The sequence below is a fragment of the Ranitomeya imitator genome, chromosome 6, assembly GCF_032444005.1.
Source record: "Ranitomeya imitator isolate aRanImi1 chromosome 6, aRanImi1.pri, whole genome shotgun sequence".
Lineage (NCBI taxonomy): Eukaryota > Metazoa > Chordata > Amphibia > Anura > Dendrobatidae > Ranitomeya > Ranitomeya imitator.
Window position 1 is genome coordinate 168220078 of NC_091287.1, and position 14378 is coordinate 168234455.

General features: G+C 42.7%; 1 protein-coding gene across 2 annotated transcripts in view; it reads left to right on the forward strand.

Moving 5' to 3' along the window:
- The first annotated feature begins 7196 nt into the window (after nt 1-7196).
- The window catches only part of LOC138642238 (cytochrome P450 2C20-like), a 126825-nt gene continuing 119643 nt past the window's right edge, over nt 7197-14378 (forward strand). For both annotated transcript variants that reach the window (XM_069730290.1, XM_069730289.1), the window contains exon 1: nt 7197-7406. In XM_069730290.1, the coding sequence (XP_069586391.1) occupies nt 7230-7406 (177 nt within the window). In that variant the 5' untranslated portion in view covers nt 7197-7229. The remainder of the gene's footprint in view (nt 7407-14378) is intronic.

The window sequence follows — 14378 nt, forward strand, 5'->3', positions numbered from 1 at the left end:
ACTAAAAGCTTCAACTCAATCCACAAAAAAGCAAGTCCCCACTTAGGTCTGTATTCTGTTAATAGAAATATAGAAAGCTTCTACGTTACTGGTAGTAAAAAGGCAGTGGAAAAGCACTATGGTTTCTCGCCCCCTCTAAAAGAAATTCAGCAAATTCTGTGCTCCCAAGTGCAAATGCCCCTTCCCTTAGGCTAGGTTCCCATTGCGTTAATGGGAACGCGCTAACGGACAGCGTTGCACGGCGAAATTAACGCCGTGCAACGCGTCCGTTAGCGCGCCCATTCACGGCAATGGGAACGCGCAGCACTAGCGCTTGCCATGTTCGGCACGCGCTAGCGACGTGCCGGTGTTTCCTGGCGCAGCGTCCGAGGCGCGCCCGCGGTCCGTTCCCCGCTCTCGCAGATCGGGGATCTGCGAGAGCGGGGATGTTACCGCGACCCCGGGACGCGGCCCCGTTAAAAACATTGCGTTAGCGCAACCCGCTAGCGCTAAACGGATTGCACTGACGCAATGTGACCCTAGCCTTATGAGTCCCACAATGAGCCTAAACCACATTTAGAGTCCACATGTTTGTCAGGGTTATAATTACAAAAATGGGGTCACTTGAGGGGGGTATTCTTGCTCTTCTACCACTTAGAGGCTCTGTATATGGAGTCCACAAACTATTCTAGAAAAATCTGCTCTGCAGGAGGCAAATAGGGTTTCGTTCCTCCCAAGTCTCTCTGTATGGCTAAGTGGTACTGTACAGCCACATAAGGGGTATTTCTAGATTCAGAAGAAATTGTGGAACAAATTTTGGTGCCATTTTCCCCATTTCTCCATGTGAAAACGTAAAATCTGGGCTTAAACCATTTTTGGGGGTAAAAATGTAATTATTTTTTCTTCACTGCCCAATGGTATAAAATTCTATGACACACAAGTGGAGTCAATATGATCACTGTAATTTGTAAAATGGTGTTACTAATAGGGGGTTCTGCTGTTCTGGCACCTCAGGGGCTCTGCCAGTGGCTCTTGGCAACCGCAAACTGTAACAGTAAAATCTACACTATAATATGGCTCTTCTTCCTTTCTGAGCTTTGCACTGTGACTGAAAAATAATTCCTGATTACATGTTGAGTATTGGTGCATTTTTTGCTATTAGCCCTTATAAAAATGAAAATTTTTGTGCTAAAACATCATTTTAGCGGTAAAAATTAAATAATGTTTTCTTCACCGCCCAATGGTATAAATTTCTGTGAGGCACATGTTTGTAAAATGACATTGCTTATGCAAGGTTTCTGCTGTTCTGGCACCTCAGGGGCTCTGTCAATGTGACATGGCACCTCCTAGTGATGGGCAGTTTGGCTCTTTTTGGTGACCCGGCTCTTATGGCTCTGCTCACCAAAAGAGCCGACTCTTTTTGGATCCTACATGGATCCCTATTAAATAAGTGTTCACAGGTCAGAAACCCCACCCACCTATGGCAGAAACTCTACCCACTTCCTAGTAACCAATTAAATTGATGAGTAGGTGGAGTTTTGTTCCGATGGGCGGAGATACATCTGCCAGACACAGGGATTTTATGCCCAGTGAGAGCCATTCAGAGAAATTACTGGCTCTCACTGGGGTACTGGATCCCATTGTTTACAGCAGGGAGATGGCTCTTTGTACCGAATCCATCGCGAATGACCCATCACTACCTTAAACCATTTCCAACAAATTCTGAACTCCAATATGGCATGTCTTCCATTCTGAGCTTTGCACTGTGCCTCAAAAATAGTTTTAAATAGATACAGAAAGGACAGGCTAACGGAGCGCCAGGCTGGCGGTCAGGGGAGATGTTGATTGAGAAAGGTCCGATGCAGCTCCTGCCGGGTGCCTCAGGAGAGGAATAAACTGTAAGTTGCAAAATACTCCGGTCACATGGAAGCGCACAGGACACAGATGAAAGGATTAAAAGTTTCTTTGTTTATTGAAATCCACAACGCGTTTCGACGGAACAGCTCCGTCTTCATCAGGTGGCAGTATTTTGCAACTCAAAAATAGTTTTTGACCACATATGGATATAGGAGCACTTAGCAGAATTTGCACAAAAAAACTGTACATTTTCTCCTGTTACCCTTGGGAAAATAAAAAATTTGGGGTTAAAAGAACATTTTTGTGGAAAAAAATTAGAATTTTTTATTTATTTTCATGGTTCTACCTTATAAACTTCGATGCAGCACTTGGGGGCTCAAAGTGCTCACCAAACATCTAAATACATTCCTTGAAGGGTCTAGATTTCAAAATTGGGTCACTTGTGAGGGGGTTTCCACTGTTTTGGCACCTTAGGGGCTCTCCAAACGCGACATGGCATCCGCTTTTGATTCTAGCTATTTTGTTTTCAAAAAGTCAAACAGTGCTCCTTCCTAGTTTTCCCCCACATATGTGATTTCGGCATACTCAGGAGAAATTGCACAACAAATTTGTGGGCCCATTTTCTCCTCTTACCCTTGTGAAAATAAAATAATTGTGGCTAAAAGAATATGTTTGTGGAAAAATTATATTTTTTATTTTCACAACTCTACGTTATATATTTGTGTGAAGCATCTGGAGGTTCCAAGTGCTCATCACACATTTAAATACATTTCTTGAGGGGTCTACTTTAAAAAAAATAATGAGGTCATTTGTGGTGGGTTTCCACTATTTAGGCACATCAGAGGCTCTCCAAATGCATGGCATCCAGTAATGATTTCTGCAAATTGTACATTCAATTAGTCAAATGGCACGCCTTCCCTTCCAAACCTTGCCATGCGCCCAAACAGTAGTTTTCCCCCACATATGTGGTATCGGTGTACTCAGAAGAAATTCCACAACAAATATTGAGGTCCATTTTTTCCTTGTGAAAATAAAAAAAGGGGCTAAAAGATTTTTGTAGGAAAAATGTGATTTTTTATTTTCATGGCTCTATGTTGTAAACTTCTGTGAAGCACCTGGGGATTCAAGGTCCTCACCACACATCGAGATACATTCCTTGAGGGGTCTGTTTTCCAAAATGGGGTCACTTGTGGGGTGTTTTCACTGTTTTGGCACATCAGGGGCTCTCTGCTAATGATTCCAGCCAATTTTGCGCTCTAAATGTCAAATAGCACTCCATCCCTTCCAAGCCCTTCCATGCACCCAAACAGTAGTTTTACCCCACATATGGGGTATCGGCATACTCATTTGGACTTGCACAGCAAATTAATGCATTTCTACTCATAGATTCATTGCCTGAAAAGGAGATTACATTTTCCTATCTACATTATTGGTAGAGCTGCAGCTTGTGAACGTGTAGAAGTGAGTTTGTGTCCTGGTGAGTTCTCTTCACAGGCGAAAAAGCAGTGAATGTATAAGTTAATTTATGCAGTGAGCAGAGAGAAGTGGCCCTGCCCTGAAGAGGAGAAGCTACGGATTGATGAAGATGTCAGAGAGAGGTTAGTATCAGAAGCTGGGACAAAAGCTCTGACTTGCCCTGACGTGATGTGATACGGGATGGTTGGGAGCTATGCCTTCCGGTCCCCATTCAGAAATCGGCAAATTCCCACAGTGCACAGTGCGTGTGTTGGGAGGATTCATAAGTCTGCAGTCACACAGAGTGACTGTAGACTTATCGATTTGGAGCGTACAACCCCTTATGTACAGTGGGGAAAAAAATGATAGTCAACCACCAATTGTGCAAGTTTTCCCACTTAAAAAGATGAGAGAGGTCTGTAATTGACATCATAGGTAGACCACAACTATGAGAGTCAAAATGAGAAAACAAATCCAGAAAATCACCTTGTCTGCAACCCATAATGAGGTCCTGGTTATGGGGGACTTTAACTACCCGGATATTAACTGGGAAACAGAAACCTGTGAAACCCATAAAGGCAACAGGTTTCTGCTAATAACCAAGAAAAATTATCTTTCACAATTGGTGCAGAATCCAACCAGAGGAGCAGCACTTTTAGACCTAATACTATCTAATAGACCTGACAGAATAACAAATCTGCAGGTGGTCGGGCATCTAGGAAATAGCGACCACAATATTGTACAGTTTCACCTGTCTTTCACTAGGGGGACTTGTCAGGGAGTCACAAAAACACTGAACTTTAGGAAGGCAAAGTTTGACCAGCTTAGAGATGCCTTTAATCTGGTAGACTGGGACAATATCCTCAGAAATAAGAATACAGATAATAAATGGAAAATGTTTAAGAACATCCTAAATAGGCACTGTAAGCGGTTTATACCTTGTGAGAATAAAAGGACTAGAAATAGGAAAAACCCAATGTGGCTAAACAAAGAAGTAAGACGGGCAATTAACAGTAAAAAGAAAGCATTTGCACTACTAAAGCAGGATGGCACCATTGAAGCTCTAAAAAACTATAGGGAGAAAAATACTTTATCTAAAAAACTAATTAAAGCTGCCAAAAAGGAAACAGAGAAGCACATTGCTAAGGAGAGTAAAACTAATCCCAAACTGTTCTTCAACTATATCAATAGTAAAAGAATAAAAACTGAAAATGTAGGCCCCTTAAAAAATAGTGAGGAAAGAATGGTTGTAGATGACGAGGAAAAAGCTAACATATTAAACACCTTCTTCTCCACGGTATTCACAGTGGAAAATGAAATGCTAGGTGAAATCCCAAGAAACAATGAAAACCCTATATTAAGGGTCACCAATCTAACCCAAGAAGAGGTGAGAAACCGGCTAAATAAGATTAAAATAGATAAATCTCCGGGTCCGGATGGCATACACCCACGAGTACTAAGAGAACTAAGTAATGTAATAGATAAACCATTATTTCTTATTTTTAGGGACTCTATAGCGACGGGGTCTGTTCCGCAGGACTGGCGCATAGCAAATGTGGTGCCAATATTCAAAAAGGGCTCTAAAAGTGAACCTGGAAATTATAGGCCAGTAAGTCTAACCTCTATTGTTGGTAAAATATTTGAAGGGTTTCTGAGGGATGTTATTCTGGATTATCTCAATGAGAATAACTGTTTAACTCCATATCAGCATGGGTTTATGAAAAATCGCTCCTGTCAAACCAATCTAATCAGTTTTTATGAAGAGGTAAGCTATAGGCTAGACCACGGTGAGTCATTGGACGTGGTTTATCTCGATTTTTCCAAAGCGTTTGATACCGTGCCGCACAAGAGGTTGGTACACAAAATGAGAATGCTTGGTCTGGGGGAAAATGTGTGTAAATGGGTTAGTAACTGGCTTAGTGATAGAAAGCAGAGGGTGGTTATAAATGGTATAGTCTCTAACTGGGTCGCTGTCACCAGTGGGGTACCACAGGTATTGGGACCTGTTCTCTTCAATATATTCATTAATGATCTGGTAGAAGGTTTACACAGTAAAATATCGATATTTGCAGATGATACAAAACTATGTAAAGCAGTTAATACAAGAGAAGATAGTATTCTGCTACAGATGGATCTGGATAAGTTGGAAACTTGGGCTGAAAGGTGGCAGATGAGGTTTAACAATGATAAATGTAAGGTTATACACATGGGAAGAAGGAATCAATATCACCATTACACACTGAACGGGAAACCACTGGGTAAATCTGACAGGGAGAAGGACTTGGGGATCCTAGTTAATGATAAACTTACCTGGAGCAGCCAGTGCCAGGCAGCAGCTGCCAAGGCAAACAGGATCATGGGGTGCATTAAAAGAGGTCTGGATACACATGATGAGAGCATTATACTGCCTCTGTACAAATCCCTAGTTAGACCGCACATGGAGTACTGTGTCCAGTTTTGGGCACCGGTGCTCAGGAAGGATATAATGGAACTAGAGAGAGTATAAAGGAGGGCAACAAAATTAATAAAGGGGATGGGAGAACTACAATACCCAGATAGATTAGCGAAATTAGGATTATTTAGTCTAGAAAAAAGATAACTGAGGGGCGATCTAATAACCATGTATAAGTATATAAGGGGACAATACAAATATCTCGCTGAGGATCTGTTTATACCAAGGAAGGTGACAGGCACAAGGGGGAATTCTTTGCGTCTGGAGGAGAGAAGGTTTTTCCACCAACATAGAAGAGGATTCTTTACTGTTAGGGCAGTGAGAATCTGGAATTGCTTGCCTGAGGAGGTGGTGATGGCGAACTCAGTCGAGGGGTTCAAGAGAGGCCTGGATGTCTTCCTGGAGCAGAACAATATTGTATCATACAATTATTAGGTTCTGTAGAAGGACGTAGATCTGGGGATTTATTATGATGGAATATAGGCTGAACTGGATGGACAAATGTCTTTTTTCGGCCTTACTAACTATGTTACTATGTTACTGTTACTTGTCTGATTTTGCAAGATTTATTTTGCAAATTATGGTGGAAAATAAGTATTTGCAAGTGTGGCCCTTGCCTAAATATGAATATGTGACTGACACAACAAATGTTGCCATAATACTGTTGTATAATTAAAATGTTACTGTACATGATTGGTGTATGTGTGTGTTTTGCGGGGTAGACGTGCACTCATTATGCAACGTTATGTAACTGATGTATTACTTAAAGCAGTTATTACCTTTCAGTGTTCAGCCCCATCTGCAGGTTGTTAAAAAACAACTTTTAGTACAGACAAAGAAGGGAAGACATGCACATTCACACTACAGTTTTTATGCCACGGTCTTTTGTCCCTGTTTTTTTTAAACTCTGTGCCTGCTGTAAGACACTTTGTACAACTTCCAGAAAGATTGAGGGTATGTGCACACGTATTTTTGAGGGCTGCGGATTTTTCCGCAGCGGATTTCAGAAATCCGCAGGTAAAAGGAACTGCGTTTTACCTGTGGATTTACCGCGGATTTACCACGGTTTTTATGCAGAATTTGTCCGGATTCCACCTGCGGTTTTACACCTGCGGATTCCTATTATGGAGCAGGTGTAAACCACTGCGGAATCCGCACAAATCCGCGTTTCCGGGCTTTTTTTCCGCAGCATGGGCACTGCGGATTGCGTTTTCTATAGGTTTACATTGTACTGTAAATGCATGGAAAGCTGCTGCGGTCCCGCAGCTGCAGATCCGCTGCGGATCCGCAGCAAAATCCGCAACGTGTGCACATAGCCTTAGAATCCAGTCTCCATTGTACTCATTTTGTTGCTGCTACATAGGGGAAGGGCTTCTCCCATGCAGATAGTGACGTATGGCTACATTACACAAGCACTGCACTGTAACCTCCCAGAATTACTGTGCACAGTACATAGAAAGCCAGAATCACAGCTTGTGCAGCAGATATGGAGCTTCCTGGCTGTGGAACTGTTTTGCTTATTTTCATGCTCACATTCCTGATGACCCTGTGGGTCAAAAGAAAAGGAAAACAATCCAAACTTCCCCCAGGACCTACTCCACTACCTTTCCTGGGGAATCTTCTACAGATTGATTTCAAGAACATTGTAGAAGAGTTTGTCAAGGTCAGTTTATAGAATAATTTGGTATTCAATCAATTGTAGAAAAGAACCACAACATTCATCATTCTAAGGAGGCAATCAAGTTGTGCTTGTATGAAATGCTATGATTTGTGGCTTCAAGTTGTTCTACTTACTGCATTACCATCAAACATGCAGTGATAGAGGTTTGTTACTTCTAATATTGTACCGAAGAGCATGTTAAAGGGAACCTCTGTACATACATTAGGCTGTCAATGTGGCGGGAAAAGCCTACAGCACGCTCATAGTATAGTATGCGGAGACTAACAGCTCCCTGTGCCTCACAATATACTGGAAGTGAGCGGCTGCAGGGAGAATAGAAGTTTATTATCTTACAATAAGCCAACCAGGTATGATTTAATCATTATTTAAATGCAAATTATCACCCTGTTAGCATGCAAATAGCTTTTCTAGAGGTGGAAAGTTCTGAAGATGTATATGATAGTGATGCATTTTATTAGGCTATGTCGACAACATGGATGACCATATGTTGGCATATAGATTTGTATTAACATAAACATCATACTGTCTAAAGGGATGGGAATCCATACAGCTACAGGTTTCCCAGTATCATGTATATCAGTTCCTTCTTGAAAAAGAAATGTTTATTTTTTGTAGCCAATCTCTGCTAAATTGGAAAAAAATGTCCTCTTCTATTTACCCATAAAGAATTCACTATTGCCTTTGGGTGGAAAAAAACACAACCAATCACTGTATAAACCTAACCTTTCCTTCTAAAATTATTCTCCCATTCATGTACTATATCTTGTTAAAATTATTGTAGTTATCCTACTGAGGCATCAGAAATCCTTTTAATAAGAGCAGACGCTGCCAGATGTATTAGAAATGGATGCAAAAAGGGTCCATAAGGTAGCCACTACTGCAGGGTGCTACTTGTTCCCTCTTGTACTGCCTGTAAGTAGCCAGAAAACTACCATTTACTCTGTCTGTTCAGAGAACTTGGAGCTCCAGTCGTTATAATGGAGACTATTTTCAGAGGGTGTAAATAGAAATCAGGTGGCTCCATAGTGACAGTCTGAATTGAGACCCGTTGATGGGCCTCCAGCTGCGATTAAACAGTCAATCTCTTTTCCATAATCATGTTATGGAAGGCCAATGAAAGTTACAGAGGTTTCCTCGGTATAAACACTAAGATGCAATGGCTCCTGTTCATTGAAGGGGGTACACACAGTACAAATTCTCCCAACTTCATGTTCAACTAATGCCAGGAGAAGTGGGTGATCTCAGTAGCTCTATAGCTTTTGGGTGGCTTGCCTCTGTTAGTGGAATGCCTGTTTGACTGATGAATGAAACTCTAAAATCTGTAATTTACACCTATCAGCACATATGGCATATTTTTTAACCCTCCGTCACATACAATATTCGGACTAACGAGTTCACATACAATGTGCCTGTCAGGCGCCTGCTGGAAAAATACCTATAATATCTAATGTTTGCAATTTCAGTGCTCTAAAAGTGATCAGTGACCTTCATAGGGATGTAATAAAAGAGACTACACATAATCAGTTGCAAAAAAAACATTTACTTAACATAAAACTAATAACTATGAAATACAAACTTTTCAAAACTCCCTCCAAATAGTCCCCAGTTCGACTCTCTCAAAAAAATGTACAAAGAAAATTTTTGAACACAAACTTAATTTTAAGGTACCTTAAGTACTATTAAAAACATATTCAATCAGAAGTAGATGCTGAGGTTTCCCCAGAAAAGTCACACTTGCAGAGCAAATAGCAAGAATTACACACCATTTTTGCATGTGTCAGGCAAATTGCTTTATGACATTTGAGACATTCATAATTTGAAAGCCTTCTGGTTCCGCTTTCCGTTTGGCAGGTGGTGCATCTCCTTCTTTTGTGAGGTGGTGCAGATGGTGACTTTTCACCATCATCTTCTGGACGGAACCTTTTGAGCTGAACTTGAAGGCGAGAGGGGATACCGATTGTTTTCACGCTTCTCCTGCGTAGCTCTCCAAGTACTAGTTCATGGGCCAATTTTTTCAGATACAATCGTCTACGGAGTGGTTCAAGCTTGTTTTCAAGATAAATTACTTGTGAATTTATACCACCCAAATTCAACATAGCAAAAAATATGACCATTGGCCAGCGTTTGATGTTTCTGCTGACGTTGAAAGTGGAGCACATCTGATCTGCTGTATCCACACCCCCTTTGGTGGCATTGTAAAATGTAATTATCTCCGGTTTTTTTTCTGCCCCAGTTCCAGGATCGATGGCAGCATCATCATGAAGTGTTGATAGAAGAAGTACGATTTTTTTGGCATGTGGTACATAGGAAACTAAAGCCTTTCCATTATGGAATGCAAACATACTGCTGTACTGTTGTCTCTCTTTCACACTTACAAACTGTGGCGGCAATTCCCTTTTGTTTTTTTCTTACAGTTCCCACATACGACAGCTTCTGAATTTTCAGATAATCAATCAGATCACAACTTGTAAACCAATTGTCAGCTGTAATATTGCGACCCGATCCAAATAAGGGTTCAGCCAGTCTTTTTACAACATCAATGGGTTTGTTGCTCACACAGTAAGGACCTTCTGGTTGTTTTCCTGCATAAACTTCCAGGTTGTAAGTGTAGGTCTTACTAGCATCAACAAGGGCATACATTTTTATTCCATATTTGTTTGGCTTTGATGGAATATATTGACGAAAGGCACATCTACCACGAAAACCAGGGAGCATTTCGTCAATAGTGAGATTCTCTCCAGGGTAATAACTTTGTTTACAGTTTACAACAAATCTTTGAAATATATCACGAATTGTAGCAAGTCGGTCATGTGTTTTGCGTTCGGTTCGGGTAGTTCTGTCGTCAAACCGAAGGCAACGAATTAGAATCTTGAATCTGTTTATGGACATAACAAGGCTAAATTTTTCAACTCCATCCCCATCTTTACCCCAAAGTTCCTCCAAACTTTGTCTATTTGCCCTATAAGCTCCTGCAAGGTACAGTAATCCAAAAAAAGCACGCAGTTCTATTTCATCTGTGGGCTTGATGGTTCTGTTGCAGATGTACTTGTCCTTTATAATGTCTATATATTGGTTGGTATATGTGACAATAGAGTCCAGAATGTCATCTGTAAATATACTGTTCCAGCATTCAACTGCAGTTTTTGCATTACGTGCAGTTCCTATTACTGCAGGAAGGTGAGTAATAATGTTTAAAGGTTCCCTACGTTTTTTCTGGAATGGCTTCTTGCTCCATTTAGTATTTTTATCTTTTCCAATATAATATGATCCAACTTCTTCATCCTCACCACTGTCACCATCTTGCTCTGTTTCAGAATCCAGGACACATTCTTCCACCTCATCATGAGAATCAATCTCACTTTCCTCTCCTAAATCCTCATTCAGTGTGAGGTCTCTATCATCTAACAGCATGTTTGTTACTTCCTCAACATCAAGTTGTTTGGATAAATTGTACATTTTCCTCTCCATTTCAGCAGATAATCTGAAGCAAGAGAAGGAATATGTTAGGGAACTACTGTATATGCCTGAGCAGCACACTTTCTTTTATAAAATCTCCCTTATTTCTATGAAATATCCTCACATTTTGTGCTATACATTCATAAAACAAGCTAAATAAACTATTGTGATGAATAAAAACATAAAATACCAACCTTACTGAATGTGACGTATTCACATACAATGAGCCTGAGAGATCTGTGCAGCTATATCCTCTCCCCTGAAGCTCTGAAATCCAACTGTGATATCAGGTTTCACAGACCTTCAAGAGACAGGAGACTACCTGGAGGGAGGGGGTTTCCTCACAATCTGGTGAGGAAGGAGAAATGAAAGTAAAAGAGAAGCGCCTGTCAGATCAGTTGTATGTGACGGAGGGTTAATGATACCTCCTCTTTTTGTCACATCCAAAAAGTGTAACTGGCTTTTCTTTAACCATAAAGGGTGTATCTGGGACTTTTCAAAATACAAAAAATGTACCTAAGCACTAACAGGCAGTTAATTGCATTTTACCTGCCTGTTGTGCATAGCACCGTTCTCCCCTCCCGCACAGAGCCATCACACACCGCTCCTTCCGGGGATTCATCTGCCTCTGCTGACTCGACAGGGTGGGACTTCCATAAACATTCTGACTAAGGCTACTTTCACACTAGCGTTAACTGCAATACGTTAAAATGCGTCGTTTTGCAGAAAAAACGTATGCAGCAAAATATTTTGCTGCATACGTTTTTTCCCCATAGACTTGTATTGGCGACGTATTGCGACGGATTTGCATTCGTCGGTATACGTCTTTCGACGGATGCGTCGAAAAGAGGCGACACGTCGTCTGGAAAAAAGAAGATTGTAACGTTTTTTGTCTCCGCCAATAAAACGTGTCTCGGCGCATTCGTCGGCATGCGTCTTTTGCTAGAATGAAAGTCTATGAGCGACGGATGCGTCGAGACACGTCGTACGACGCAATGCAGCGCTGCAATACGTTTTTTTCTACTGAGCATGCTCAGAAACAGGTGTTTTTATCTAAATGGCCAGACATCCCCAAATCTATATAAACCTGGTCTGGGCCTTCAACCCCCACATATGCCAGCAAGACTCAGAGAGAAGAAGAAGCCTCCAGCCAGCCGGACACCAAGAGCCCAGCCTGGACACCAAGAGCCCAGCCGGACCCCAAGAGCCCAGCCTGGACCCCAAGAGCCCTGCCGGACACCAAGAGCCCAGCCGGACCCCAAGAGCCCAGCCTGGACCCCAAGAGCCCTGCCGGACACCAAGAGCCCAGCCTGGACACCAAGAGCCCAGCCTGGACCCCAAGAGCCCTGCCGGACACCAAGAGCCCAGCCGGACCCCAAGAGCCCAGCCTGGACCCCAAGAGCCCTGCCGGACACCAAGAGCCCAGCCGGACACCAAGAGCCCAGCCTGGCAGCAAGGACCAGACACACTACAACAGTGTGAGTATATTGCCATTTGTGTGTGTGTGTGTGTGTGCGCATTTGTGTATGACGTACTGACTATAGCAAGAGCTTATAAAACCTGAATCCAACCTGAGGCCTGCCGTCATCCTGCAACAGCCATTGCCATGCTACAGTCCAGATCCACCGTGAGGCCTGCCACTGTGAAGATATCAAGCTCCAGCCAGAGGACTGATGGCCGTGTGTGTGTGTGTGTGTGGGTGTGTGTGTTTATTTTTGTACTGCTGTGTGCTTTTGTATGTATGTGTTCACGTGCCTGCACCTTATTATGCCTTCGTCAATATTGCGACTGTTCATGTGTTATGCTTGCGTTATGACTCGGCTTGCAGGTATGTTTGTGTGCGTCTTGTTGGTTGCATGTGCATTTGTCAATGCCATATTGGTTAATATTGATTTTTGATGTATTTACTAATTAAGGTACCGTCACACTGAGTGACGCTGCAGCAATACCGACAATAATCCGGATCACTGCAGCGTCGCTGTTTGGTCGCTGGAGAGCTGTTACACAGACAGCTCTCCAGCAACCAACGATGCCAGTAACCAGGGTAAACATGGGGTTACTAAGTGCATAGCCGCGCTTAGTAACCCGATGTTTACCATGGTTACCAGTGTAAAAGTAAAAAAAAAAAAGGTAAAAAAAAAAATATCCGCTGTCTGTCCCCGTGCTGTGCTTCTCTGCATTGTGAGCGCCAGCCAGCCGTAAAGCAGAGCAGAGCGGTGACGTCACCACTCTGCTTTCCGGCCGCTGTGCTTATACAGGGCAGAGAAGCAGAACGCCGAGGGACAGACAGCGGAACATAAGTATGAAGTGTTTGTGTTTTTTCTTACTTTTACACTGTTAACCAGGGTAAACATCGGGTTAATAAGTGCAGAGCCGCGCTTAGTAACCTGATGTTTACCCTAGTTACCAGTGAACAAATCGCTTAATTGGCGTCACACACGGCGATTCAGCGATGTCTACATAAAGTCCAGCAACGAAATAAAGTTCTGGACTTTCTGCAGCGACCAATGACATCACAGCAGGATTCTGATCGCCGCTGTGTGTCAAACTGAACGATATCGCTAACCAGGACGCTGCAACGTCACGGTTTGCTAGCGATATCGTTCAGTGTGACGGTACCTTTAAGGTACCGTCACACTTAGCGACGCTGCAGCGATACCGACAACGATCCGGATCGCTGCAGCGTCGCTGTTTGGTCGCTGGAGAGCTGTCACAAAGACCGCTCTCCAGCGACCAACGATCCAGAGGTCCCCGGTAAACCAGGGTAAACATCGGGTAACTAAGCGCAGGGCCGCGCTTAGTAACCCGATGTTTACCCTGGTTACCAGCGTAAAAAAACAAACAGTACATACTTACATTCAGCTGTCTGTCCCCTGCCGTCTGGTTACTGCACTGAATGCTGGCCATAAAGTGAAAGCAGAGCACAGCCACAGCGGTGAGTCATCGCTGTGTGACTCACCGCTGTGCTGTGCTTTCACTTTCACTTTCCGGCCAGCAGTCAGTGCAGGAACCAGACGGCAGGGGACAGACAGCTGAATGTAAGTATGTACTGTTTGTTTTTTTACGCTGGTAACCAGGGTAAACATCGGGTTACTAAGCGCGGCCCTGCGCTTAGTTACCCGATGTTTACCCTGGTTACCAGCAAAGACATCGCTGAATCGGTGTCACACACGCCGATTCAGCGATGTCTGCGGGGAGTCCAGCGACCAAATAAAGTTCTGGACTTTATTCCCCGACCAGCGACATCACAGCAGGGGCCTGATCGCTGCTGCGTGTCACACTGGACGATATCGCTAGTGAGGACGCTGCAACGTCACAGATCGCTAGCGATATCGTCTAGTGTGACAGTACCTTTAGTATAGTGTTTTGTGCAACTTTTATTTTTTTTTGTTTATTAAAATGGATGTATTATTGCAAAGTCTAATGGTCTGCAGCTTGAGGTTATATTTTTTTTTTTTAAATTTACTTAACCATTCCCATTCGATGTACTTGTATTTT